We start from the raw sequence: 27,872 nt of genomic DNA on the forward strand, positions 1-27,872 counted from the left end.
AAAAAAGAAAGGAACCATCTCTTCCAAATAAAAGCAAAACAAGACTCAATCAATCATCTGCAAACTTGACATCCATATCAAGCAACTGGTTGGATTGAGTAGAATTAGCTGACCCGCTGTTTTGGTATTTTGACACGGTCTTAAATCAGAGAAAAATGCTCTATGTTGTGTATTAAGTCAAAGGAAAATTGTATAAACTTTAATGCAATTAATCTACCCCCCCCCCCAGCTTTACTGAGATAAAATTGACATATAACATTGTGTAAGTTTAAGGTGAGGATTCTGATATATATATATATATATATATATATATATATATATATATATATATATATATCGCAAAATGTTTGCCACAATGAGGTTAGTTAACACATCATTCATCTCACATAATTAACATTTTGTGGTCGTGGCAGTGAGAACAGTAAAGCAGACTCTCAAAGTGACTTTCAAATATACAACACACTATTGTTAACCACAGTGCCCATGCTGTACCTTAGGTCCCCAGAAATGATTCATTTTCGTAAGTGACATTTCCATTTATTTTGAAGTAAACTTGCATGCATGGGAAATCTCAAAGTTAAAATGAAAAAAATACTAATACTCAAAAGTATCAACTGTAACAATTCCTTAAATGCATATGGTGCTTTGAACATTTTTGAAGTCCTTACCCAGTTATTGAGCATAGGATGGCCAGTAAGACCCATAAACATAGGTGAGTTATTGTTGGTCATGAAACTGACTTACCTATACTTATGCCCATATTGCTTTTTTCAAAACCCACCGAAGGGAGGGTGTTTTCAAGGTAGCCAAACTGGGGAAGAGAAGTCAAAACAAATTCCAAGTCATCTGCTGCAGTGTCAGGGTCAGTGGCCGACAAATGGGTAATGGTGAGGGCTGCTGAGAAACCCTCTTCTACCACGAACATGGTACCTGCATGCAAATAATAGCACAATCATGACTTAGTGTTCAATCCTCCCATTAGAATAGTGAGGACCAAGGAGGTGATTGAAATACCATTTCAGAGAAGCCTCCCACATGCACATATACTTCCATGGGAGATGTTCATTTCCTTCAGCATAATTCTCCTTACAGTGAAAATATTCAGGGGTAATGGGTGGAATTCAATTTGACTTATGGAATTATATTTTTTTCTTGCACAAGCAAGCCAGGCAATAATGGAAAGACAGCAGAAATGCTAAATGCTCCAGTTCAGCCCTTCAGTCATTCTCAAGGAACTCTGATTTCCCTTGTGCCTCTATAGAAGTGACAAATGAAAATAAGAATTGCCAAACTGTTTTAATGATAAGGCACTAAATGTGGTTTATGTACTCTTCAAGATCAGTTGTTACCTCTGTTTGTCAGAGCGTTAATTGCCTGCAAGCTATTATGAATTGCTCATAACCAACGTTTTTTTCATGCCTGGTGCTTAATTATTCTGCAGGGACAATGCTTTCTTTCCAGAACATTGCTTGGGAGATAGTTTGCAAATTACAATAACATTCATACATATGTTTGTATTTTTTTCTGAGAGACAGAACATATACATAATGCTTATGAAGAGATGACTTTCTAAAAAACAAATAAGGTTAAATGTATATAAATGGTCTCTCTGGTGTGCTCATTCTGTTCTGATAGAAATTATTATGGGTACAATAAATTACTCTCTCTCCAGAAGGCAAATAGTATTTTCCCATGTGAAATAAAACCGGAATAATTGAGGATTCCAATGTTGTCCTCATCCCAACACACCACACACACACACATGCACACACACACTTGCATGCTCTCTCCATACAGAATTACCTAAATTTTTAAATAAGTAAATTATCTTTGCCCCATAATCTTTTATAGATTTGGGATTTTCCACAAATTTGTATTAAGGCAATTACTGGAGGCAATTCTGTATGGTGGTTTTCTATTTTGTCTGTAAGTACATTCTTTCATTGACCCATGGGCATGTGACTCGGCGAGATAATAGGACTTTAACAGAAACATCACTGTCACCTATTGCAAGTGAAGGTGGTTGGTTGTCCACTGGATGCACTGTGATGCTGAGATCATACACTGGAAAGGATGCATGAAGAGGAACAGATGGGTGAGGTCCATTGTAGCAACAGCCATTCACAAAAGGGCCTGCTTCTTCATCCGAAACCACGAATGTAATGGTGTCATAGCATGGCACCAGGCCAACCTCACCACCTGGAAGACACAACTGTAGCTGAAACCTGACTTTTCGAGCATATAGAATACCAAGGTGTTCTCCTCAAACCCCTTCCACGGGCACAGAATGTCAAGGGGGGAAAAAAGTAGTATGTGGCTAAAACGCAAAATTCCATTTTATCACTATGAAATTAAATAGAGTCGTGAAAATAATGCAAAAATGCTTGCCCATCTGTTGCCTTTGGTGAGATCCCTGCCAGACATCTATCACCATATGGAGGGGCAAAAGGGGCTAACGAGGGCCTGACAGTGCACAAATGATCAAGGAACAGACACAAAACTAGACTAGTGATGGTCTCATTCCTCCCTCGTAATTGTTTAGACCACATCAGGAAGAGCAGAAGGCACCCTTGTCCCTGTGGTAATTGTCTGCCCATTTGCATTAACCACCTTAAATGAACAACCGTCAACCACATAGTACTTCCAAGAAATAGAAGAACACGGATAGGTGAAACACAAAGATAATCCACATTCTTGTCATTTGTTTTGGTATTTTCCTCATTATAAAAAAGCCACGATGTTAACAAAATAAGAGCAACACCGGGAAAAGAAGTGAGATTTGTTTTCATTTTTTTTATTTTTTTACTCTTTGGGGCTTGCACCTATGAGTTTCAAAATGCCTCCAACTTAGGCAGTGAGGGGAAGAGGGAAGATTAGATAATTTATCAGCGAACAGGACAATCCACTCTTGGGTTACTAACAACACTGAGGTAGTAGTTAGTGTTCAGCATCCAGGGGACAGAAACGTTCGCCAGATGTGCTTTTGGTAATTCTCATGCATCGCTTTGAAAGTGCCAAAAGGGAAGCAATTACGTTTGAAGTTTTAATGAGACTAGAGCACAAAAGATCAGGGATGGCATCGCTGTTTCACAAGACACATTGGTCACATCTATAGAATATTATGCTTGGCATTATTCTCGCTATTTTAAAAAAACACACTAGAAAAATGGAGAAATTATATTATTGAGCAACGAAATGATCAAAGGACAAGAAACCGGTTTTAAGGAAAAATAGAGTTGAAGTTGAGAAAATTAAAATTAAACAAACAGCTCTGGCTGGGAAGGTCCGTTAGTTAGAGCGTCATCCCAATATGCTAAGGTTGTTGGTTCGATCCCCAGTCAGGAATTAACCAATGAATACATAAATACGTGGAATAACAAATTGATGTTTCTCTCTCCCTCCCTCCTTTTCCTTTCCTTTCTCTCTAAACACATATCAATAGATTTGAAAAAAAAAAATAGAATCAAACAACCAGCTTTCAACCTTAGGAAAAGTAAAAAAACAAGAGGCCTATCATCCTTTAATATACTTAAAAGACAAATTGGCTTAAAACATATTTATTCATCATTCACTCAATAAATACATATTGAATATTTAATGCCTACTATGTGTCTATTAGTGTTCTGAGTGCTTCAGCAGAGAAACGAAGACATTTTGAAAATGTCAAAAGGCATTTCAAAAGTATGTCAAATGTCAGAAGACCTACTATGTGTCAGGCACTGACACTGTCTATAGAAAAAGAGACGCAAATTTACTTAAAATATCACATCTGTGTGTATCTATGAAATGGAATGATATGAAATTGCCACCATTGAGCCAATTTTTACCTATTATGTGGAAAATACATATATCTCAGTCTGGTTCTGTACAAAGCACCAAGGGTGAAGAAGATGAGAGGACTGGCTGGGGGAAGGGCACTCATGCCAGAGAAAGTCAGGGATAGTACATCCAGTAACTGCAATTTCAATCTAAGGGAAGCATGGGAAACATGGGCAGAAAGAGCTGGAAAGGTAGCCTGAGCGTTAGGCCAGAACTACAACACAAGTGGAGGAATTCTTTACCTTGAAGTAAAATATAGTCTAAGGACATGATTTATACTTAAAACTCTTAATCATAGTGGTATTTAAGAGAACAGTTTTGAATGACTTCATGTTTAATAATGGGAGAATAGCAAATTAATAATGTATTTTATATCATAAAATATTATTTATTTATTAAGCTTATGTTTATAGTAACTTTATAACATTTAATAAATATTTTAAATATGTTAGAGATGATTTAAATGAAAAAGGTAATCTACAAAACTGGACATACAATACAATTGCAACTATGTTAAAAATTATGATTAGAAAATAAAATACTGAAATGTTCAACTTTGATAGATAAATAAGGTGATAGATCAGTTTTTCCAAAACTTCATGATACTTTTCCACTCTTTCCAAGTTTTCTGCAGTAAGAATATATTATTTTCATAGTCATAGAAAGCTAATAAAATAATGGTGACAAAATCATTCTCAGGTGGCCTTTATAATCACTGTATGTAGACAAGACTTAGGCCACTGAAACTAGATCTTACAATACTGTAGTTTTTTATACAGATCTTAGCATGGTGCTAAATAATTACCAACTGAGCAATAGAGTGAACGTTTCATTATAAGAAAACATAACACTCAAAAAAGAAAATACCTTTGAATATAGTACTTCTGCTAACTTAATAACATAGCAAAAAAACCCATTTGAAATAATTTTCCCCATTGTCCTACTAGGTTTTATTAAAAAAAAACATTAGTTACACTCCCTTACGTGGCTATCACACTAGAAGAGATTTATAGGCATGTATCAATGTTGTTCAGCACCTGGAACAGGGCACTGGAAGAGAAGACACATTCATCTCACCCTAATTCATCCATGCTGCATGAGCCTGCCAAAGATGTTAAAATTATGTTGTAAATGACAATCGCTGGTCTTTGGGTCCCTCTCTGCCAGTCTATTTGAGATCGACTGGGGAAATCAAAAAGAAATACCTAGTTATGAACTTTGGAGAGACATTGAAAGACATTAAACACCTGGACGATGCTCCCTGAGAAAAGGAAATAACTAAATAAACCTTATCTAAGACTAAACGCAGGTGAAAATATAAGGAGATATCATTTAAAGAAAAAAATTGTCTGGGAGTAAATAAAACGTGCCATACTAACTAATTAGCATGAGACTATTGGTATCCTAATAAGTCACTGCTTTCCAAAATACACATACAAATATTATTTCCAAATGTTTTCTCCCATTTCCAAATTCTTAGCTATCTCAATCCTCCCTCCTTGAGTTCCCTACCCCTTCACTGCTTGCATTCTCTCTATATAGCTCTTCAAATAAGAAAATGATTTGAATTCCGATGCCTCTTATTTCCACTACCAGTCACTTGGCCTACATAGCCAATTGTACTCCCCCCGGGGAATGTACAGGCGAGAGAGGCATACGGATGATAAACATGAAACAGTAATAGAGGCAATGGAAGGACGTCAGAGGAAGCATACAGTGTCATTGCTGAGGAAGTGCCCGCAATCCGGAATTCTGAAGATGCGCAAGGAGTGATGAAGTACAGATGCACCACACTGTCACTTTTGCATGGGAGTGGGTTTGTCTACTCATTTAAGGGAAAAGTTCTTCACAAGAGGGTCTGGATTATACTCCTTTGTAGCTCACAGTGCCCAGGACTGTGCCTTGCAGATATTAGATGGTGATTTACTATTACACTTATTTGAATATTTTACCTGGCAGCACATGCCACCTGAGTAATGATATAATGCGATGCCAGAAACATAAGCATGATGCTGATCAATCAGTGTTTGCTGCATCTCTCATCTGTGTCCATCACTGTTGTGACTGTGGACAAGTTACACAAAGCCTAAGGCTTCATCTTCGCTTCTCAGAAACTCAAAAGGCGGGCCAGTTACTTCTTAGCAGCGAGACGGTGGTCAGTAAAACTTGGAAAATTAATAACATTTCTGTTATGATGTTATGATTTATGAATCCAGAAACTGTGATGGTCCAAGAAAGACATTGTCCAAAAGGGGACGAGGACAAGGCCAGAGTGAACGGACGGTCTATGTGTGAGCATCATGAACAGAGCAACAATAACACTTGCTCTTGTTCTACTCTGAAATGCATTCTATTCCTGAGATCAGAAATATTTCTGAGGATGCTGAGCCTACTGAACAACGGGATACAGGCTGCTGCTGCTTCCTTGTCATGGATGCAGTCAGACTGTTAGATCACTGGAGCCCATAGTGAGGAGTGCGGTTAAGACTGTCATGTTACTGACATTCCTTCTCTCACACTAGTCACAACACTGTCACTGACCTGTATGTTTGTAGGTCACGGCCCCTGAGATAACATCTCCCTGAGAGAACTGATCCACTGTGACTCCGCCTTTCCTCACCACCCCATGCTGAGGTTCTCGAGAAATCACAAACATCAGTTTCAAGTCATCACTGTCCGCGTCAGTAGCAAAAATGTGTTCAGAGGTGATGACCACCTCGTCGCCCTCGGAGCAATGCATCTGAGGGTTGAGGTCAGGCTTCAGGATCGGTGGCTCATCATTGACGGGGAGCACCTAAGTAGGAAAAAAATGCATGTTTTCAAGAAAAAGAAAGCAATGACAAATGGCCCAACTGGTAACCCATAGCTCATAGTTGGAATGACAGGCCTTTTCAATCTTCCAGGCACATGAAACAATAGCCATGGAATTAGGCCAAGCAGTTTGTATCTTTTAACTTTCCCCGTATGAACCATCTTGCAAGAAACGACCCACCTGAGAGACATTTTAGGTAAGAATGGGAGAGTACGGTTATGGTTTGGGACTCAAATATCCCATTTGTTTCCAGGCAGACAAAATATAAATGTGATAGAAAGCGTCCTTCACCAAAGCCCCTGTCCTCCTTCATTAAATTCACACGTATTCTAGAGGAAGTCTGGTCCTTGCGGTCTGATGCATTGACATTTCCCACATCAAAGTTATTTATACTTCAAATTACTTGGTGATTACAAACCTTTCTTCTACCCTCGACTTCCTGCCACCCAGGAAGTTTCTCTGGAGTTACAATAAGCAGCAGCTGCATGTCAAACATTTTCAGTTAAATCTGAAACTCCGTAACCATCAAATCAATGCCAGGTTTCAGCCTGACAAAACATTTTTCTCTCGCAGTCATGAAAATGAAACTCCACGCAGAAGGGAAAGAAAAGCCACGTGAGCTCATGCTGGCTCTCGGATTTTAAAGGGATGATGGGGAAATTTGAAAAAGCATGTCTTCTAAATGGGAATGACGGGCATTCCTCCTCTGAGTTCACAAGGGCAACTTGGTGTACGCTGCATGTTTATTTATCAAGTCCGGCCCCGTGAATACTCTCAACCCCGCATTTCCTTCCCCCGTGCTTCGGCCAATGGGTTCTTTTACAATCTGGCTCCCATCAAGTCCCTGCCCTGTGAGAACCTTCAATGGCTTCCCAGTGCTGCTCCTAGGATGTCTTTGACCTCATCTCATGCTATGGGGTGCCTCTGCCACCCCAATCCATTTCACCCCAAAACACTGCGTTCCTCACATCTCAGGTCTTTGCACCATCTCTGCCTCTGCTCTCTGCCCCTTGGCTTGCTATGCTCTGCCCCAGCTCTCTGCTTGGCTACCTCCTCCCCCAGATTACATGTGAATTTCTTGTTCATCATCATATCCCAATCAACTAGCATAGGACCTGGCAAAGAGAAGACACTAGTTAAATATTTATGAAATAAATTAATGTAACCATGTATATATGCACCAGTTATCCTGCTATTTAAACAACTGTTCAACTCTACAAGAAGTATACATGAAACTGTGTTGACACTCTCCTTTAATGGCTAGAGGGATGGGATGATAGAAACCTAGCCTTATTTATTTAATCACAGGTAAAAACATGTATACAATATTCTATTTTCTATTGGCTTATTAGGAAACTATATCTTTGTTCAAATTCTCTGAGTGGATTCATTAAAGACCCTCTTTATTATTTTTCTTGACTCAATCAATGAATCTCACTAATATATTCTTGATGGCCATCTTGCAGTTCACAAAATAGCCTCTGCTTCAAATGAATAATAAAGTCCAAAGGCAACAAAATCAAAACATTCCTCCTAGATAAAAAACAATCATATGCCAAAAATTGCTTGTGCCTTTGACTGGCTTTCAAAGGTCATGCCCTTTTGTCTAAAAAGGAACACATTGTCTTTCCCCAAATGTACTGCTTACTGTCATCAATAAGAAGATGGTCATCAATAGAAAATAGGTTAGATTGGATTATTTTCCCCTAAAACTTGCTTTTCAGGGAAAAAAAGGTAACTCAGAAAAGTTTTTTATATATAAAAGTCCGCCAATAAAAACTAACTTTTCTTATTGAAGCTGAAATAACATGCTGCTCTTCATCTAGACCCCATGGCCCTTAGGGGGATTAAGTGGGAAAATGCCAGGAGGGGCTCTGCATGGTGACTGGCATGGAGAAGTACTCAGGAAAGGTTAGCAACATGAAAATTATAATCACCTGGTAAGTTACAATTGAGGCAGTGGTGAGGAGGAAGGAACACTGGCCCAAGTACCAGACAATGTCAGCACAGGTCTACACAGTCAAGATAATGACTTTGGGCAAGTCACTGAACCTTCTTAGACCTACATTCCTTCACCATAAAATGGGGATAATGCCTTCCCTGTCTACTTCTTAAAACACTAGTTAGATGTGATCATTCTTAATTATTAACTGTAAAACATTGTACAAACAATTATTATCACAAATAATTCCATATCACAAAGATCTGACAAAATTCAAACAGAAGTAGGATATAGCATAGTAAGGATAATCAGTGACTCTTCCAGGAGCACGATGAGTCTTTTTCAAAACCTTCCTTTGTCACTAACTGTAAATACCTGCAAATCCTATGAGTTATGCTTATGGGCTTGGGTGGTCACTCAACAGTGAAACTTGGGGGTTCGCATCAGGCCTTTGGGCATGTACTCAACCTTTATGTGCAGATTTTTCTTCATTTGTCCAAAGGGGGAAAAGAAGCCTTTCCAACAGACTGCAGGCAAATTCACAAAGGGGCTCCACACAGACTAGTAAACAGACCCAGCTTCTCCCCCACTACAACGAAAGCCTAGTAACAGTTGTCTAACCTGCCCAGCCGCAGCTTGAGGGTTACAGCTCAACAATATTACAAATAATTTATATATAAAAGCAATTGCTTTTAAAGTTAAGTAAATGGATTTGAGGTCAGAGCAGTTCTATGTTTAAATGGATTGGAGAAACAGTGTGCCCATTTCACCAGTACAACTTTGCCCTCTGTTGCCTGTCCTGAGACATTCACAGATGAAAGCAGGCATCCTCTTCTTTGGAGTCTTTGTTTTAAATTCTACCAGGGACTCTAAGCAGGCTTCCAAACTAGACGCTCTATTTCTATATGAACCAGGAAGGAAACGTTCTACTCACCTCGATGTGCAGAACAAATTCTACTGAATTGGTGCCGTCTGTGACCTCCAAGTGTATGTCATCCTGAAGTGTCTCAGATCCATCGTGCTGATACCTGTGGGGATGACAGTGGTCACTGACCTCTCAGGGCCACTAGGAGAGCACACTGAGATGCCTGACACAAGAGTTCTTCCATGGCTTTGGCCATATCTTATCTAATAAAAGGGTAATATGCAAATTAACCATCACTCCATCACAATGATGGCAGCGCCCATAGTCATAAGATGGCGGCGCCCAGTCCTCTCAGCCCTGCCCAAGTCCCCCAGTCCCAGGGGGGTGGCCGCTGAAAGCGGGCAGCGTGAGCGCCCTGGCAGAATGCTTGCTTTGTCACTGTGGTGATGAGGCAAGCGTTCCGCCCCCAGCCACGATGGGCCTCTGGCCAGGCCGGGGCACGCAACGCTTGTGTTGTCGCCCCAGCCGTGGATGGACCTCTGGGCTGCAGAGAGCTTCTGGGCAGCGGGCGCGGAGTGGCCAGGCCCCGCAGAGAGCTACTGGTGCACGGATTCATGCGCAGGGCTACTAGTGCTTAATAAATAAGTATCAAAAATGCAGCGGGAGAACTTGGAAGATGGCAACGTAATCATGAAGTCACAGATTTAATCATTCAAGGGTCCATGAATGTAAAATTGCTCCACCCTGGAAAAAAAATGTGCTATATGCATACATAATTTCTTCCCAAATCAAAAAGCAGTCCTTCAGATTGCCACAGTGACAATGGAAACCAATTGGTGCAGCTCTGGCTACTTACAGAAAATACTGGTTGGTGGGGGTGCTGAGACTGAGCAGTAGGCAGGTAAAAGTGGGACACGGTGTGGATTTTCATGATTTTCCCTCCTCCCCCACTTTTAAGGCTAATCCTTATGCCTGTGCTCTGGATCTATTCAGCTCTTCTCTAAAACTTTGATCTATTAATTAGTTATTGCTTCTCTCCTGCCATTTTCCCTTTTCTATTTGTTAGCTCCCTGCCTCTCAATTATAAAAAATTCAGACTTAAAAATATTTTTCCTTGGTCTCATTTTCCTTTAATTCTTAGTCAAATGTCTTAAAGATATTGTCTAATCGTAGACTTTCCATTTACTCTGCAGACCACTGTAGTGATATACAGTAAGTTCTACATAGCTGTTGCATTGAGCCAAATTTCTTGCTTATCAATGATCTGTTTAAGATATGTAGGAAAGAAAATAAGACTTAGGAAATTAAATTAGAAGTCCTATTACAAGCTGGTCCACAAGATACTATACATTATATGACACCATTTATATGAAATGCCCAGAATGGGTAAATCTACAGATATAGAAAATAGATTAGTGGTTGTCTAGGGCTGGGAGAAGAAAAAGGAAGGGGGTGGTGGTGGCAGATAAAGGGTATAGCATTTCTTTTTTGGGGTAATGAAAACATTTCAAAATTGATAATGGTGAGAGTTGCCCAAATCTATGATTATACAAAAAGCCACTGAATTGTATACTTTAAATGAGTGAATAGTGTACGTATGAGAATAAGAGTAGTGAAAAGAGATAAAGATATTGGAGACTGAACAACGTAAATAAATTAAATTAAAATAAATTGTCATATTAAATTAATCTTCTTGTGTACAAATCCTAGTTCCTAGTCAATGTTCAAATGTGGAACTAAGCATTTGATGCTTAACACTTTCTACTATACTCTACCAAAAAGGCCAAAATTCCTATCTATAACTTGAACTTGTGAGAAATTAACTAGTATGTTGCTTTTGAATATCTTGCATTGTTTTATAAAGAAGGTTTTTTTACTAGATTTTGTAAAAAGTTTCTTACAGAACTATGAAAGACTAAGTTCAAGGTAAGGGGAACTACTGTAGGACCACAAGGCAGGAATTGCCCTATCTGTGACTGTCAGAGAGCCAAGTCCTACTCCATGCCATACCTACCCAGCCTACCCTATTTGTTTGCCTACAAATCCCCTTCCCAGAAGAATATAATAAAATTTACACTGAAGACATTGATCAACAGAATTCTATCCCAGAGTTTCCAAGGTTATGAAATTGGCTTTTCTTAAAGCCGAGTTCAATCACGTAGATTCGCCTTACCGATGATTTCACTCTATATTCATCTAGTTTGACTGTTACCTCTTGTAATATGTGCAGTTTCAGCAAATTTAATATTCATGGTAATGAATTTTTGCTGTTTAAATATCCATAAAATCATTCCCATTGGTACAGCAAGCCAGAGGGAAAGAAAATGTCTGAAGGAAAGTTAAAATTTTGTCATTTCTAATTTTCAACTGTCTCTTGAAAGTATTAAGTGGCATGAAAGCACTTCTGAATGAATTGGACAAACTTCTTTCTTTTCCTCTGCCTCGCCACTGATCCAGATGGGAGCCAAAGTGCACAAAAGAAAAAAGCCAGGAAATGTTCTAACCTAACTTTTAAGGCATGGAGGTCTCCCCAAGAAAATGTGCACCCTGTGCTCAGAGGAAATCCATTCAGCTCCATCCTTCCATGCTGAGGCAGTCTCTGAGGGGAGAGGTAGATACTGTCCAGTGTGGTGTCCACATCCGAAACCAGGACGTGCTCCGTGCTGATAATGCAGTGACCGCCCTCAGCTACTCTCAGGGGGTTGGTGAGTACCTAGAAATAAGGAAAGCAACATTGAAAGCTTTGTTCCATGCAGTATCCCTGAAGAGAGAGCTCGTTAAATCAATAAAAAAGTTCCAGTACTATATTCACCTGTTAAGTAATTTTCTAAGAATGTGGTAAAGGGGTCAAGCTCATAGCTGAACACCTCAGCTGAAAAATATTATTTACTAAATGTTTCTGATTCTAAGCATGGATGGATATGAAGAATCAAGGCAGGTCTGTGAACCTGAAATAATCTACATTTCATTTATCCCAGACCCTATAGAGTAAAAGCAGCACATTGATTACTATCAGTGGAGCTAAAGTGAGAAAATAATATTTATCATCATGTCCACACCTACCATTGCTCGACATATATACCTTAATCTACAAAATGATCAAAAGCTTTATCAAATTCACCTAGAAATAATTCATCTCTTTTTTTCAACCTAAAAAATAAACTTAAAGACTTGGGAAATTGGAGTTTTTAAACATCAGTTATAATGCGTATCTTAAAGATGGAAAGGGTCAGAATTTCAAGATTCCATAAGAAATAGATTTATTCAAACATTTGACTTAAATATTGAAGCCATAAGGATATTTTTATAATCAAAAAATTCACTGCTCAACTGACTAATAATTCATTTGTAAATAAAAAAAGTTAGAAGGTATAGCAAGGGAATGTTCCATGGTCAAGAAAGTTTAGAAAAATGTTACCTACAATGTCTTCACCATGGAGATTTATAAGGCATAGAATACAGTCAATGCTCTGAGATCCTACAGTAAGAAAAGGTTAAGTGTGTGTAACCTGGCATTTTCTCAAGTTTGTATTACTACCCAGAAGCAAAGCAAGCGGATCCAGTTGGGCTCTGAGCACCCTCACAGATGACCTGGGTGGATGACCTGCCCTCTGAGGACACAGCGTTCTCCATGGGAGCAGCCACTCTCCTCGGAGAACGGCTGCTGCCAGAAAGAAGACCGATCCCAGGGGAAGATTGTTAAAGGGGATGAGACAAGGAACGGGTGAGGACAGGGAAGTCAGCGAGGAGAAGGCACAGCTCCACTCAGAGCCCTGCTCCACCCTCCTGCCCACCAGGCACAGCCGCCAGGGGCATCCATGGATGTCCCAAGGACAACCCTCTGGGCCACATAAAACATGCGACAGCTGCCTTCTATTCTTTAATAAACTATTTCCACCAGAAAAGGAAAACATAAAAGCAAGAGCTTTCTTTCCCTCCAACCACCCTCACTCCCATCCCTCCTCAGAGGCCTTACTCTCATTCTGCCAAGCCTACATTTCCACTGTTTGTAGGAGAAAGAAATAAAGGGAGCTCTTGTTGAGAAAGGAGTATTATCTTTTAAACATTATTTCCTGCATTGCATTGATTAATATCCCAAGGAACACACTTTGTTAGAGTAGATGATTTCTTAGTATAATACATATATAGAACAACTTTCAAAACATAAAAGCACAAGGCTAATTTGCCCCCACTCTTTATCATTGCTTAGGCTCTGGGTCTTCAGGTTAGCATGATGTCAAGATCCCTAGTGGTTATCATTCAGCCCAGTGCAGTGTGGGTATTTGAAATCAGGATACCACTCCTGTGACTGGTTTCACTGAAACTAACTCTTTAATTTTATTTCTAATATTCTCAGGTCTCTAAGATACTATTTCATTTGTCCCGTAGACTGTAGAAAAAAGAAGCCACTATGCCATGTGAGCTCCAAGTCCTCATAACTATTCAATCAGCCTTCAAATGAAGTAGGTACCTGCTCTCTGCATTCTTCTTGGCTTTCCCCACAAGCCATCTTTCTCCGGGAAATGGCTTGGACTGCTTTGCATAAAAGAGTATTCCCCCACAATTGTTCAAGAACAGTTTTACCTTCTTTAAACGCCAGACTATTTCAGGCCTCTATCTCATAAAGAAGAGGATGGTGTGACTAAAATCTAATCAAATTAACTGTTTTTCTGAACTATTTTCTCCACAGGAATGTGATCTGGTTTCTGACAGAGAAAGAGTCACAGAACAGAGTTTAGATTATTTTGTCTGGGTTCCTTGGTGCGTCTCCTACGAAAAATTACAAGCTCACGCTGGCAATTTAAATGGCTGTGCTGAGCGGAGTGGGGACTTTGGGGACCGGGGAACACGCCTTTCCCCACTGTTGCTATGAGATATGTGGGCTCAGTGTTGCCAGAGCTTCCAAATTTTCAATGGAATCCGGAAATCAAGACTTGATAAGAAACCTCCTGATGATTAAGTGTTGGCAACTCATTATTCAAAAATATTGTTTTTTACCCAAGTTCTGTGGGTTAGGTAAGCCCCTTAGTCCCTCGGGGTGAACCATCTGCACCACAACTGTGGGCTGGTGTAGAGATGGTGAGGAGGGAGCAAGAAAGGGGACATCAGTGCTTTCCTGGCTACCTTCCAGGTAGCTACCTGTGAAGGTGACCTTCGGGAATGAGGCATGTGTAGGTTCTAGTCCCCTCAAGTTCCTAATGGATGGGCAATCCTACTTTGTCTTTCAGCTTCTTAGGGGGAAAATGAGCCCAGGAATAGCCACACTAATTAAGCCTAGCACTCTGATGGGGAGGAGGCAGGGTATGGAACAAGCTCAGTATGAACCCCAGCTTCTCAGATAAGACACACGAAGTGGCATTGCCTTGACAGTCAGTTTTCATGAGAGACCCCAGTGCTTTAGAGCTGCGTAAAGATTGGGGAGTAGGACTGAATAGAATGGAAGGGCCCATCTTAATTCATTTTGGAAAATTAAAAGCTTCTGTAGATTACAGAGTAGCATAGCTGGCCTGCGGTGAGAGCAAATAAGCCCTTCTGGTTGCTAAGAGACCCATAATTTAATCCCCTTCCCCTGATCAACACGTGAAACTCAGCAGAAAGAGAAGCAAATGAAAGAGATTTTGATAAAGCTTTGAAAATAATGCCAAATTCAGCAACTGGAAAAATCGCACCTTTTAGACAAAAAGTCCCGTGGGAGGTGAAGGGCTCCCCTCCCCATGCTTTTTCCTACACTGTGATTGAAACATAAAATAGTTATTTTAAAAATGCCTGAAGGGGAGTTAGCACTTCCAATAACTCTTAAAGGCTTTCCTTAGGCCCTCCTTCACCTTCGTCCTTCACAGCACACAGTGCACATACCTCAGGAACTTGGTTGTCCACTGGGAGAAGAGTGATGTTAAAGCAGATCCCATGCAAAGCCCCGCCATGCTGGTTACTGATGGAAAATGTGAACTGGACATGCCTTAGATGGGGGCCTATGTCACTCATGGGTGGCATGTAGGCCACTTTCCTGTAGTTCACAGCATCCTACAAAGTAAACCAAGATGGACACATGAACACCAATTTGCAAGGATTAGAGACTTTTAGAGACCTAGGTCTCAGAGAACCATCCTGATAAGGACATGGAATATTGTATAAATGCCACCATCATCAATTTGAGCATTCCATAAAAGTCCACTTTATAAATCACATTTTCTAAAAATCAGGAGGGAAAAGGACAAAGAAAGTAGGTAAATATATCAAGTGCTTGAAGCCAATCAGCTCTGTAAAAGACAGGACACTTGAATTTTAACAGCTTCACCACAAGTAGAGCTCTACCAGTTCAAGTAGCTGCATGATATTGGTCAAGCTGCTGAAACTTGCAAGGCCTCTTTTTCCTTATCTGTAAAATAGATGAAATGATAAAATAACAATACTTACCAGATAGGGTTGACATACTCATTTACAGCATCTAACTACAGGGAGATTAGGCATAATTGGACCCAAACTACAGCTATAGCTGCTATCTGCACACTTATCACCCTTGTAGGTCTTCAGAAGTAGGGAGAAGACTGATAAAAATTTTGGAAAGTAGTAGATGTTCTGGTTGAATTGTGTCCCCCAAAAGCTATGTTGAAGACCTAATCCCTGGGAACCTCAGAATGTGGCTCTATTTGGGAATAGGTTGTTGCAGTTGTAATTAGTTAAGGTGAGGTCATAGTGGAGTACGGTGTGCCTTTAATCTAACATAACTGATAAACTTACAAGAAGAGAAGAGAGACAATCAGGAAGAAGATAGCCATGGGATGACAGGCAGAGGTTGGAGCAATATATCTACAAACCAAGTAATATCACAGAAAGCCCGCAAACCACCAGAAGCGAGGAAGAGGAAATGAAGGATTCCCTTCCGGGGTTTCAGAGAGAGGATGGCCCTGCCAACACCCTGATTTCAGGCTTCCAGCCTCGGACTGTGAAACAATAACTCACAGTTATTTTAAGCCATCCTGGTTGTGTTACTTTGATACGGCAGCTCTAGTACACTAATATGGCAGGATATTAAATAAACTGAATTTAGTGGAATAAAAACTTATGTGCCTGGTCCCTGCTGGCAAAACAATGCAAAAGTCTGTACTGAGTTACAAGATTGTGAAATCATATCCAGCTTGATCTAGCACTGTCAAATAGATGTTGCATGCTTAATGTAAATGCACAAGCAGAAAGAATAAAGACATCAAGCACTGGTAACAGACGTCAAAGGCCATCATTCTCAAGGGCAATACTAGGAACACCATGACTTCTCTGAGGATACTTCCTTCCATCATGTTTTTCAACATTGTAGCACAGCATCCCACCTGAGTGAATGACTTCAAGCCCTGAGCTGCAGGATTCTTGGTTAGCTTTGGTATGCTATCCACCATGAATAATTTCCCAGCGTCCAAGTGTCTAAAGAGAAATATTAAACACATCAGCTCATTTTTCAAGTAATGAAAATTAAGTCAAATAGCCTACAACCAAGTGTTTTAAAACTAAAAGAGCTCATCATGGGAAGAAATAAAATATTCCATCTTTATATTCTCTTTATGTTAGGGATGCTAGCCTTCAGTGTAATCTCATCAATGCTATTTTCATCACTGCTGCAAAAAAATATGTACAATATTTTCTGCTTTGACATCATGAAAGAGTCATTATTATCATCCTAAAAATGTTTCCTTGCTATCATGTACATGACACCAGCTAAGTTATATTCATGTCACTTCCTTGGATTGTGATCATAGCATATGACCATTTTGTGGCCTGCAATACCTAAAAATAATGCTATAGAGACTCATACATTTTACTAAAAAGAAAAAAGTAGCATTCTCTTTAGAAAGGGGGATTAAAGACTGTTTTTAGGCCATCTAAGCTAAAGACACAAGATACAGATCACTTACCCATTAATATAGCTTTGGAAGGGAGGTATAAGTTTGAGATTAGAATAAATGCTGAATTGAATGTATGTTCATGTCTGACAAGAAAGCAATTGAACCACAGCACCATATATTGACCCTTTGGACTCTCCAGTCCTAGAACACAACCCTCCACTAATGACCTTTCATAAATACCTGTGACTAAAAGAGAAAAATGGAGGAGTGGTTATTGTATAAAGAAGCTCCCCGTCATACGATTCCGTATCTATGAAATGCAGATGCTTCTTAGTTAGGTAGGCCACCTCTGTTTCCTTGACAACCAGATGCCGAGAAATTCCAGGAGCCTCTTTTGGAAGCTGGTCATTCACTGGAGTGATATGAATTGTCACCACCTGAAAAGAAATTATCTGTACCATTAATTTAAGGTACCAAAAAGACACCAAAGAAAACACCCCCACAATCACCCATCATGGTGATTTTTGAACACTTACAATTATAATATACTTTCATTGAAATGATTGAGGAGGTATTAAGAATGTGAACCAGCCCTGACCGGTTTGGCTCAGTGGATAGAGCGTCGGCCTGCGGACTGAAGGGTCCCGGGTTCGATTCTGGTCAAGGGCATGTATCTTGATTGCAGGCACATCCCCAGTGGAGGGTGTGCAGGAGGCAGCTGATCGGTGTTTCTCTCTCATAGATGTTTCTAACTCTCTGTCCCTCTCCCTTCCTCTCTGAAAAAAATCAATAAAATATATTTAAAAAAAAAAGAATGTGAACCAAAAATGGAACATTCTCCACCCATTCCATATTACATTTTAAGAATGTAATTATCACAATTATAGGTAATCGTTCATGAGTGCTATATCGAATGGGTATTTCTGCATCTCCCTTCCAACAACCTACCTGTGCATTTTTTACCTCCCTCTACTCAGATTCTAGAAACTGTGACAGAAAATTTGGCTCCTCGTTCTCTCTCCACATATGTCTAAAACACCTCCCAGAGTCTCTACTTATAAAATTCCGATATAGTGACCACACTCCACTCCCACCCCAGCTGTCATTCCTACTGTTACTGGTCTAGCTCTAGCTCTCATAATTTCTTCCCCACATTATTGCAACAGCTTTCTGCTGGCCCTAACTTCAGTAGCTAATCTAGACTTACATACCTCTAGTGTTATCTTTTAAAAAATACAAATCAAATCAGGTTATTCCCTTCCTCAGTCTTAACAACCACCCAGGAGGAACAGCCTTATTCAAACTCCTTAGCATGGCATCTAAGAGCCTCTACAGTTTGGTTTTGATTTTGTAGTGATTTTTTTCCCAATATTATGTGTTGGTTTTTTTTAATTACTTTTAACATTTGTTGTGAAAAGGATATATACCCCCCCCCCCCCAGTTTGCCCACCCTATTTTTCCACTTTATCTGCTACTCCTTTCAACATTAAGCCAAGCACTCCAGCTGCACACAAAGGTCTGGGTCCTAGACTTTGAGTTATGCTGTTTCTTCAACCTGGAATTCTTTTCTCCTGCTTTCTCCAGCAACCTGAGTTTTTCTTACACTTAAAGGCTCTTCTTGAAACTTTCCCCAATTTCTCAGTTGGAATTAATTGTTCCTAAATTTGTTTGTCCCTTGAGAAACATTATTATTTTATGTTCTTATATTATTAGTTAGTAGTTCACACGTCAGTCTCTCCTAGACTGAAAGTTCCCTAAGAGGAGGAACATAGAATAGTACAAACCACATGGAATTTGGCAGTGAACAGGCCGTTAAAGGTCTACGTATGCCACTTAGTAGCTATTGATCTTGAACAAGTCACTAAACTTTTTAAAATGTCGATTTTCTTATATGTAAGTTAAGTATAATGACAACAGCCTCACAGGGTTGTTATGAGGATCAAAGACCACTAGGTAGATAAGAATGTCTCACAGATAGAAGGGGCTCAATAAATATTCTGTTCATCGCTGTAGCTCTACATCTGGCACAGTATTTTGTCGGTAGAAAGCACTTCATCAGTGTTTGCTAACTGAATGAGTCAATATGTCCTGTTTGTGATTTTAAGAATTCTTAAAGCACATTCACAAGTCTGGATCCTGCTAGGGGGCATGGAGAGTTTGCTGAACAGCTTTTTAAAAAAACATATATTTTTACTGATTTCAGAGAGAAAGGAAGAGAGAGAAAGAAAGAAACATCAATGATGAGAGGGAATCACTGATTGGCTGCCCCTTCCATGCCCCACACCAGGGACCGAGCCCGAAACCTGGGCATATGTTGACCCTCAACCACTAAGCCATGCTAGCTGGGCAGCCGAACAGCTTTTATCATCACCTTTTCTTACAATAAGCCACGACTGGTTGTGAGAAAGCAATTACTTATTCTCTCTTGCAATGGTACATTTGCTTGGTGTCGTGGGTATTCTTATCCCGGTTTTTATTTCTTTTAATGAATTTAATATTTTAATTTAATAACTTTATTTTAATAAATTTAATATTGTCATTGAAGCACAGATCTGCAATGCCAATTTTTCAAAATATCTTTTTTATTGATTTTAGAGAGAGGAAAGGGGAGGGATAGAGAGACAGAAATATCAATCGACTGTCTCTTGCACGCCTCCTGTTGGGGATCAAACTGGTGACCTCTTGGTTCATGGGTGGACGCTCAACCACTGAGCAACACCAGCCGGCAGCAATGCCAATTTTGTCTACAATAATAGTATTCACAACACCCAATTTGAAAATAAAGTGACTTCCTTTTTAAATTGACATACAAAGCAAAAAAAACAAAACTACAATATAGAAAATACTGGGACATTAGCTGTGCAAGCTGTGCCCCTGAGGCAAATCAGCCCCTTTGGGATCAGTTTTTCTCTCTGCACATTGGGAATAATAACAATGGCTATTGTAGGGAAGTGTTGTCAGGATCAAATGAGATAGCTAGTAACACAGTGAGTACTTGGTAGTAGGTGTTCAATAAGTTAATTCCTTGTCTCCATTCTTCATTGCTCTTACAAAAGCCTACAGCATATGTGCTACTCCATTATGAAGCACTTCAATAATTAAAAACTAAAGGCAGTTATCAAAATAAATAAACACGATGACAGTCATTTCTCCAGTCTCCTGGAGTCGATGTCACTTTTTTTTCCCCAATTAGAGTTTTTTGCTAATCTACAAAGTTCAGAAATTCTCTGTGGAGCTTCCCAGCCACAGTGTGGATCAGTGAGGCTGCACTTAATTGAAAAACTGGATTTAATAAGGAAACAATAGTTATTGTGCCTTCAAAGAGACCATTTTCCATGCTAATTTAGTCTCCAATGTGTTCTTTGTGTAAAAAGAATGTACAAGGCATGTTTTTTTATACTCCTTTAGTAATTCTTGGTGGGCACATTTTTCAACATGCTTTATGATCGCCTAGGTTGATGTGTCTTTACATATTGATGCATCTTTAAACAATTACTCTGTGTGTGTGTCTGTGGATGAGAAAAATCCTATTTTAACAAACTCCATAGAGAAATGAACCATTTACATTTTACTGAAATTTGGTTGTAACAAAGACGTTATTAAATAGTCATTCCCCAACGGTGGGAAAGCAATGCCCAGCCCAATCGCCGGGCTTTCACTTGTTGGGGTCCCCTGTATGCCTCCAGTCTACTTATGGTCACAAGCACCCAAAGACAGACTTACAGGGAATCAGAATACAAAGTCACAAATCAGTACACAGAGTGACAAAGCCTAACCTTGACCCTCAGTGTTCATAATAAGGTATTTTGTGGGCTGATATCTCTTCCTTGTTGACATGGATTCTTGATCATTTCTTTGCTCTGACCTTTGATTCCTGCCTGATTCTTTATCTTACAGCTTCCTTTGAGTTTATCCTGTGCTACTTCTTGCCCCCAGGAACTACTTCCAATGCGTTTTTCCCCACCCCACTTTCAGGTTTGACTTCTGAATGCTCACAGCCTGGGTGCCTGTTCTCTCGTCTGGCCTCAGTTCATTGCTCCCTTCCACTTCACCCTCAGGCCTTTGGGGCATCTGCTGTCATTTCTTAGTCATCTTTCTGCTTCTCTCTTCTATCCTTATTTTGCATTTTCCATCTTACTTCCAACGTTACTCTCTCCTGGTTTAAGATCTCCTGAGGCTTAAACCCTAAAAAGCTCTCTTCTGAGAAGGATAAAGAAGGGAGTATTTTTAAAAAGCAAATTGAGAGCATGAGGCTTTATTTGATGACAGTCATGACAACCAAGATAGAAAGAGGGAGGGGTTTCTTGCTGATATGTGAGCACCTTGTTGATGTACAGGTAGATCTCTCAGCAGGAGTATCCAGTTAGGAAGCATGAAAGGAGGTAAGGAGCATCCATGGTTGTGCAACTTCCTTCCTGCTTTTATCAAATTGTTTCTCACCTGAGGAGATGCTCAGTTTCTGCCTCCATCAAAGGAAGAGTTTTAACATGTGGCCTAAACAATCACCTGAGTTTAACTTAACCTTCAGTGACCTTGGGACCTACTGATCACAAAAGCTCCCATTAAGTAACCATCTTATCTGGACCTTTAGTTGAACAGCTGAAAGTTACAATTTTTAAAAATACTTTAAATACAATTTTATATGCAGGGCATGACTTGTCCAAATTGAAGATGCAATCATCAAATAGACTAGATCATCATTTAAGTCCCTTAAAATTTGGACTTTTCGATGAAGGTATCAGGGTTTTACAACACAAAAGTTCTCACCAGCACACACACATAAAATACTTGTTCTGTTGTTGTGCACACACTAATTCCTGGAAACTCTGGAGAATTAAACTTTGCACTTACTACCTCTTCATCTCACTACCTCCCCAGTTCTTACAAAACATTTCCGTTTTCTTATTTCTTCCTAGTTTTAATAAAAGTTGAAAGAACCAGAACAGTTTTTGAGGTTCTACTCTGAGTCAGGTACCAAGGCCTGAAGACACAGATGAATAATTTAGGATTCCTGTCATCAATGAGCTCACAGTTGATCCAATAGAACAAATAATGGCCTCACATTATAGTGATTTGAGATTGGATCAGCTACATAAAAGGATCACCTGATCCAGCATGGGGGGACTGTGGAATGAGGACACCAGAGAAGGTGATGTTATCCCTGAGAGAAGATCCGTGTCTGGAGAGGAAGTGAGCTGGCACTGCCACACATTAGAAGAGGGAGAATTGGGGGAATAGATATTAGATGAATTATATTGAATACAAAGTTACTAGATCAGTGGATTTTAACTGTCCTCAGTTATAAGGATGGTGCTAATCTATTCTTCAAGAGACCCTGTGAGGGATTCTGAGGTTAATCTAGTCCCAAAAAGATGAATGTTGGAACTAAAGCAATGGCAATGGGTGGGGAAGTATAGACAGATGAGAGAAATTTATCTGGTAGATTTAGTTAGATTTGCTGACTAATTAGTTATTCAGATATTAGAGAGAGAAGGGATTAGGGATGACTTCAGAGATTCTAGTTATAGTGGTTTTGTGCAAGCTTGGGGGAAAATATACTAAATGCCTGTGGACATGGTGTTTTTAAAATGCTGGTGAAATATACATGTAGAGATGACAAGTAGAGAGGTGAGTACACAAGGCTGAGGTGAAGAATATTTAGGAGTCAAACAATAAATGGTGCATGAATATAGAGTAATTTATAGGTTCTCTTTCTCTCCCTTTCCCTCAACATCTCTATATATAAAAGCCTAATATGCTAAGTGTCTGACTGATCAAATGTTTGGTAGACCGCTTGACCAGTCGCTATGATATGCACACTGACCACCAGGGAGCAGATGCTCTGACCAGTAGGTTAGCTTGCTGCTGGGGTCCAGCTGATTGGGACTGGGCAAGACAGGCCGGACACACCCTGGAGCCCTCCCACGGTCCCTCCATGACTGGCCAGCCAACCTCCCATTGTCCCTCCCCAGCCAGCCCCCATTGGCCCCGATCAGCCCCAATCGTCAGCCAGGCCGAGGGACTCCACCCATGCACAAATTTGTGTACCAGGTCTCTAGTAGATTAATAAGCTGAAAGCAGATAAAAATATGATTATGACTCCTTCTTTAGAAACCCATCCATCCATCCAAAGAAATAATCTCATAACTGGATCTTACAGTAATTAGTCTGACTTATTTTCCAAGATTTAGAAATAATTTTATATGAATAAAGTTTTAATTACTCTGGTCCTCATTATAAAGAGATCTAACATTTACACTTGATATTAAATATGATAGAAAGAAAAATATAATCTATAAAATATATAATAGAAGAAAAGGAAAAAGCAGTCCCTAACTTTCTATTTTTAAAAAGGCATATAGTCTGCTAAAAGTGATATGATATTCTAGTTGAAAACAAAGCTCAGTTTGAAGAGATGCAACAAATGATTTAGAAATAAATCCTATTGATAGTTGTAATTTAGGATTAGCAAATCAACTAAGGTCTCAAGCAAAATGTAATCTAGAAATAGAATATAATAACACAAGGAAAGAAGGTACTGTTATTTGTAAAGGTGTTGATTTGTTACTTAAAAAGCAGTTAAATTGAGAATTTTCTCATTCTCCAATTTTTCTTAATAGGGACCACCTACATCCTTCAGTTTCTGGGCTCTCAGACATCATTCTTCCTGATCATATGCTTTGGTTACCTTTTATCTGAGCAAACAGATGAACAGCTCAATCATCTATGCATTGGCTAATGTGAGTGACTGTGATATAACCAATAGGGACACAAGCTGTAAATAGCCATTCCAGAACTGAGTCAAGATTTGCTTAGAGCCCTGTATATACTACCTTCCAAGATAATAGGGATAAAATGCCTAGAAAAATAAATGATATGTAGTAGGTGATCACTTATATTGAGCTCTCCTTTTTTCACTCCAACCACTAACCACCCTCTCCTTACAGAGAGTTTATCTTCTTACAGTTGTCCAGATACTATACTAACTCCATCTCTGTAATTTTTATATGAGAATCCCTCCTTACAATTATTTCTGCATTCTATGTATTTAAGTGATATCCTTGAGTTGTAGTAAAACTTTTAGTTCTTCAAAAGCAACAATAGATAATAGCTAATTTATCTATTGAGTGCTTACCATGTGCCAGAAAGTTCGCAGTACTTTATATATATTACTTACTCTCACAATCCTTCTATACGGAAGTTGTATTAGTCCCTGTTTTACAGATGGGGAAAGTGAACCACAGATCAATCAGATAATTGTGTCAAGTGCAGGAGAGAAACATAGGCAGCTGAACTCCACAGCCTATACTTGAACTACTACACATAAAATGCCAGTGTTTTCCTGAGTGATGTGAGGACAGCAAATTTTGTGAGGTGTCCTGTATAAAGGTGCTGGAAATATCACGCACAAAAATTTGCAGAACTCATTCGAAAAGTAAATGGTAGAGAAGTGATGTTACAAAGAAATTGACTTCTTTTGCTTACTCCATTGCTTCTCAGTCTTTGAACCTTGAAACCTACTTTCATGTGGTCCCTAGTAACATCTCCTCAGAACTGATATCTGCAGACAAGGCTTTGAGAAGTGTTCAGAATGGCCTCTTACCTGTGGCACTGAGAGATTTGGAGGTTCATGGCTGTCCCAAAGGACAAATTCAAAAGAATCTTCAAAGATTTCTCCACCAAAGTGACGATAGTAAATGATGCCATTAAACAGGTCCCTCTGAAGGAAGCCAGGGACAGGATAGCCTATTGGGTCCACAAAACACCAAGTATTTTTGTAACCAACTGCAAGTGTTTGGGTATAAAGATATTGGACTTATCTCAAGTCTTCTCTGCATATCATGTTGTATGTACCCAAGGACTCTTCATAAAAGCTTATAAATAATAAAGTTGTTACCTTTGTCTTAAAATATGTAGATAAATTAGCATTAGAAAAATATTTTTAAGAAACATTGTCTTAAGAAAAACTACTTGATTCCTATTTTGATGCTCCTGACTATTTTAAGAAATAGTTATGAAATTATTCTAACAAAATATAAAGAAATGTTATTCATAAAATTACTTTATCAATAATCTACAATAAGTCAAACATCTCTCTTCAAATTTATTTGTTCTATCACTGTATTTGGCAGACTTAATTTTTCCAAGTGAAATGATTACTTTCAGGCACAGCTCTGGAACTTTCTGGATGCCCACCCTTGAATGAATCAACTTCAAGTCTCTAAGTCTCAGGCTTCCCATCTATAAAATGGGAATAATAATAGTGGCTCACCTCATAAACTGATGTCCACCTTCACACAACTATCTTAACTGCCCAGAACTTACCTATCAGTCCTGGCCCTGGCTTCTTCATGATCTCTCCAGCCTGAGGAGGTCTCGTGACATTAAAGAAGATGTAGTCATCACTGGAGTCCATGTCTGAAGCTCTCAGCATGGAACCCTGGATCAGTATGGTCTGGCCCTCCTCCAGTTCAATAATAACATTATTGATGAGGAACGGGGGACTGTCATCTTTGGGCAGAATGTTGATGGGAAACTTATAGCGGATGCTGTGATGACCATCGAATATCCTGAATACCACAAAGTCTTTGGTGGAGTCGCTGTCATCGTGATGATAGCGAACAACTCCAGCCTGCAGGTCAGCCACGGTGAAGAGAAAGCCTTTCCCCCCTGAAGGAGAGAGCAGAGATGGCACCGACTGAGGGAAGGGCGCAAAGGCAGCCCTTACAGGGAACGCTGCACTAGGCAAAAGGGCATCGAGGAAAGGGGTGCAGCTGATACTCTCCTCTTTGGGAGAAACCACCTCCACAAATCAGGTTTTGAACACTGGTTGTAACAACTATTAGCTGTGTAGATTGGGCAAGGTATTTAATTTATTTGAGACTCATCTATAAAGCAGAAATAATAATCCATACTTAGTCCCTAGTATGGATGGGAGAACCTAAACAAAAGTAAGCCGACAATAAATGTTAATTATTGTTTCACTCACTGTTATCAACCTACACGGCAGAACTTCTTACAGGTGTGGTCTCAATCCAGCAGCATCAGCACCATCTGTTAGAAGTGCACGTCTTTAGGCCCTATCCTAGACCTACTGAAATAGAAATCCTGGAGGTGGGCCCAGCATTATGTGCTTTATCAAACCCTCCAAGAGTCTACTACATGCTAAAATTTGAGAAGCATTGGCTTATTGACCAAAAGTTAAAGCTCTGGTATCAAATGGCCAAGGTTCAAATCCCAGTTCTGCCACTTTCTAGATACATGACCTTAGACAAGTTGACTTCTCTGAGTCTCAGTTCCCCATATGTAAAGTAGAATAATAATAGTACCTCACTAAAATAAAGTAGTATGAGATAAAGCATGTAGAATATTTTGCACCATATCTGGCACAAAGTAAATACTTAATAAATATTAGTACTACTTTCTATATCCTCTGAGCCCAGAACATGATTGTCTTATGGGCTACTGCTCTCTCCTCTCTCTCTCTCTCTCTCTCTCTCTCTCTCTCTCTCTCTCTCTCTCTCTCTCTCCCTCCCTCCCTCCCTCCCTCCCTCCCTCCCTCCCTCTACTTCATTTCACAGTATTAATAAACATTGCTTCACTTTGTATAAACATTTACCATTCTTGATGGCAGGAGCCTCATTACTCTCCCCACACCATGTGTTTGTGTTAAAGACCTCACTGGAATCATGACTAAACACTAGTATAATGGACACTGCAAGCTACTTGCCCAATAGCCACTGACTGCTTCTTGCTCAGTACCAGGATCCTAGTTCTATTTGGAATGCCATGGGACTATGTTTAAAAAATCATGTCCCCAGACTCTACTGCATGTTGGGATAGCATGTGAGTTGATAGGAGATATAAGTGAAAGTCATTGTATCAGACTCCTGGGACAAGCAGTTAAAGAAAGCAAACTAAGATGGCAAAACTTTTTTCTTTCTTTCTTCCTTCCTCAAATGCAGACCCAAAGCTAGAAGTGTAGGTGCCATCTTGTGAGCACCGACAGAGCAGAAAAGAGAGCATCTGGCATCATGGATATGGAATGCCTACATATGGACAACTTGTCACATGAGGAAAATATGAATTTTTAAGCCACTATAATTGAGTTTCCCTACATGCAGCCGAACATCCACCCTAACTGGCAGGCTCAGGCATAAGCTGACCTGGCACGGTCCTGGGATTAGACAGGAGAATTTATCATTTTATTTTTGATTTCAGAATTCCCTTATCATAAATGATGATAAATAAGAGCTCTCTTTCTGCTTTATAATTAGGCAAACTAAGAGGATAATTGAATTAAATCCTCTGAGCTTATTATCAGGAATGGACTATATCATCATAAAGTATGGCTATTATTTTTATTAGGCTCATTAACCTTAACTACCATCCTTATAATTATAAATTCATTTCTTTTAAACTATGGTAACTGCTCCTAATATCATAATAACATAATGATTACCAAAGTATTTTTAAAAGCATGTTTTTCTGTTTTTTAATACATTTCTCTGAGACAGAGAAATGAGAGGAAAATATTTTGTCTTCCTACTGGGATGAGATAATCAATTAAGGAGTATATTTAGAAGGAGCCCAATA

General features: G+C 39.5%; 1 protein-coding gene across 1 annotated transcript in view; it reads right to left on the reverse strand.

Moving 5' to 3' along the window:
• LOC307110497 (FRAS1-related extracellular matrix protein 1-like) overlaps window positions 1–27,872 on the reverse strand; it is a gene marked incomplete at its 3' end in the record, with an annotated part of 80,614 nt that overhangs the window by 12,473 nt on the left and 40,269 nt on the right. The window contains exons 10-18 of the mRNA XM_079789615.1: window positions 25,602–25,946; window positions 24,880–25,022; window positions 17,577–17,713; window positions 16,767–16,857; window positions 15,295–15,462; window positions 11,985–12,151; window positions 9,508–9,601; window positions 6,361–6,613; window positions 745–930 (exon numbers count right to left, since the gene is read on the reverse strand). Coding sequence (XP_079645741.1) covers window positions 745–930; window positions 6,361–6,613; window positions 9,508–9,601; window positions 11,985–12,151; window positions 15,295–15,462; window positions 16,767–16,857; window positions 17,577–17,713; window positions 24,880–25,022; window positions 25,602–25,946 — 1,584 coding nt within the window. The remainder of the gene's footprint in view (window positions 1–744; window positions 931–6,360; window positions 6,614–9,507; window positions 9,602–11,984; window positions 12,152–15,294; window positions 15,463–16,766; window positions 16,858–17,576; window positions 17,714–24,879; window positions 25,023–25,601; window positions 25,947–27,872) is intronic.

Source organism: Cnephaeus nilssonii (assembly GCF_951640355.1).
Source record: "Cnephaeus nilssonii genome assembly, chromosome: 14".
NCBI classification, from domain to species: domain Eukaryota; kingdom Metazoa; phylum Chordata; class Mammalia; order Chiroptera; family Vespertilionidae; genus Cnephaeus; species Cnephaeus nilssonii.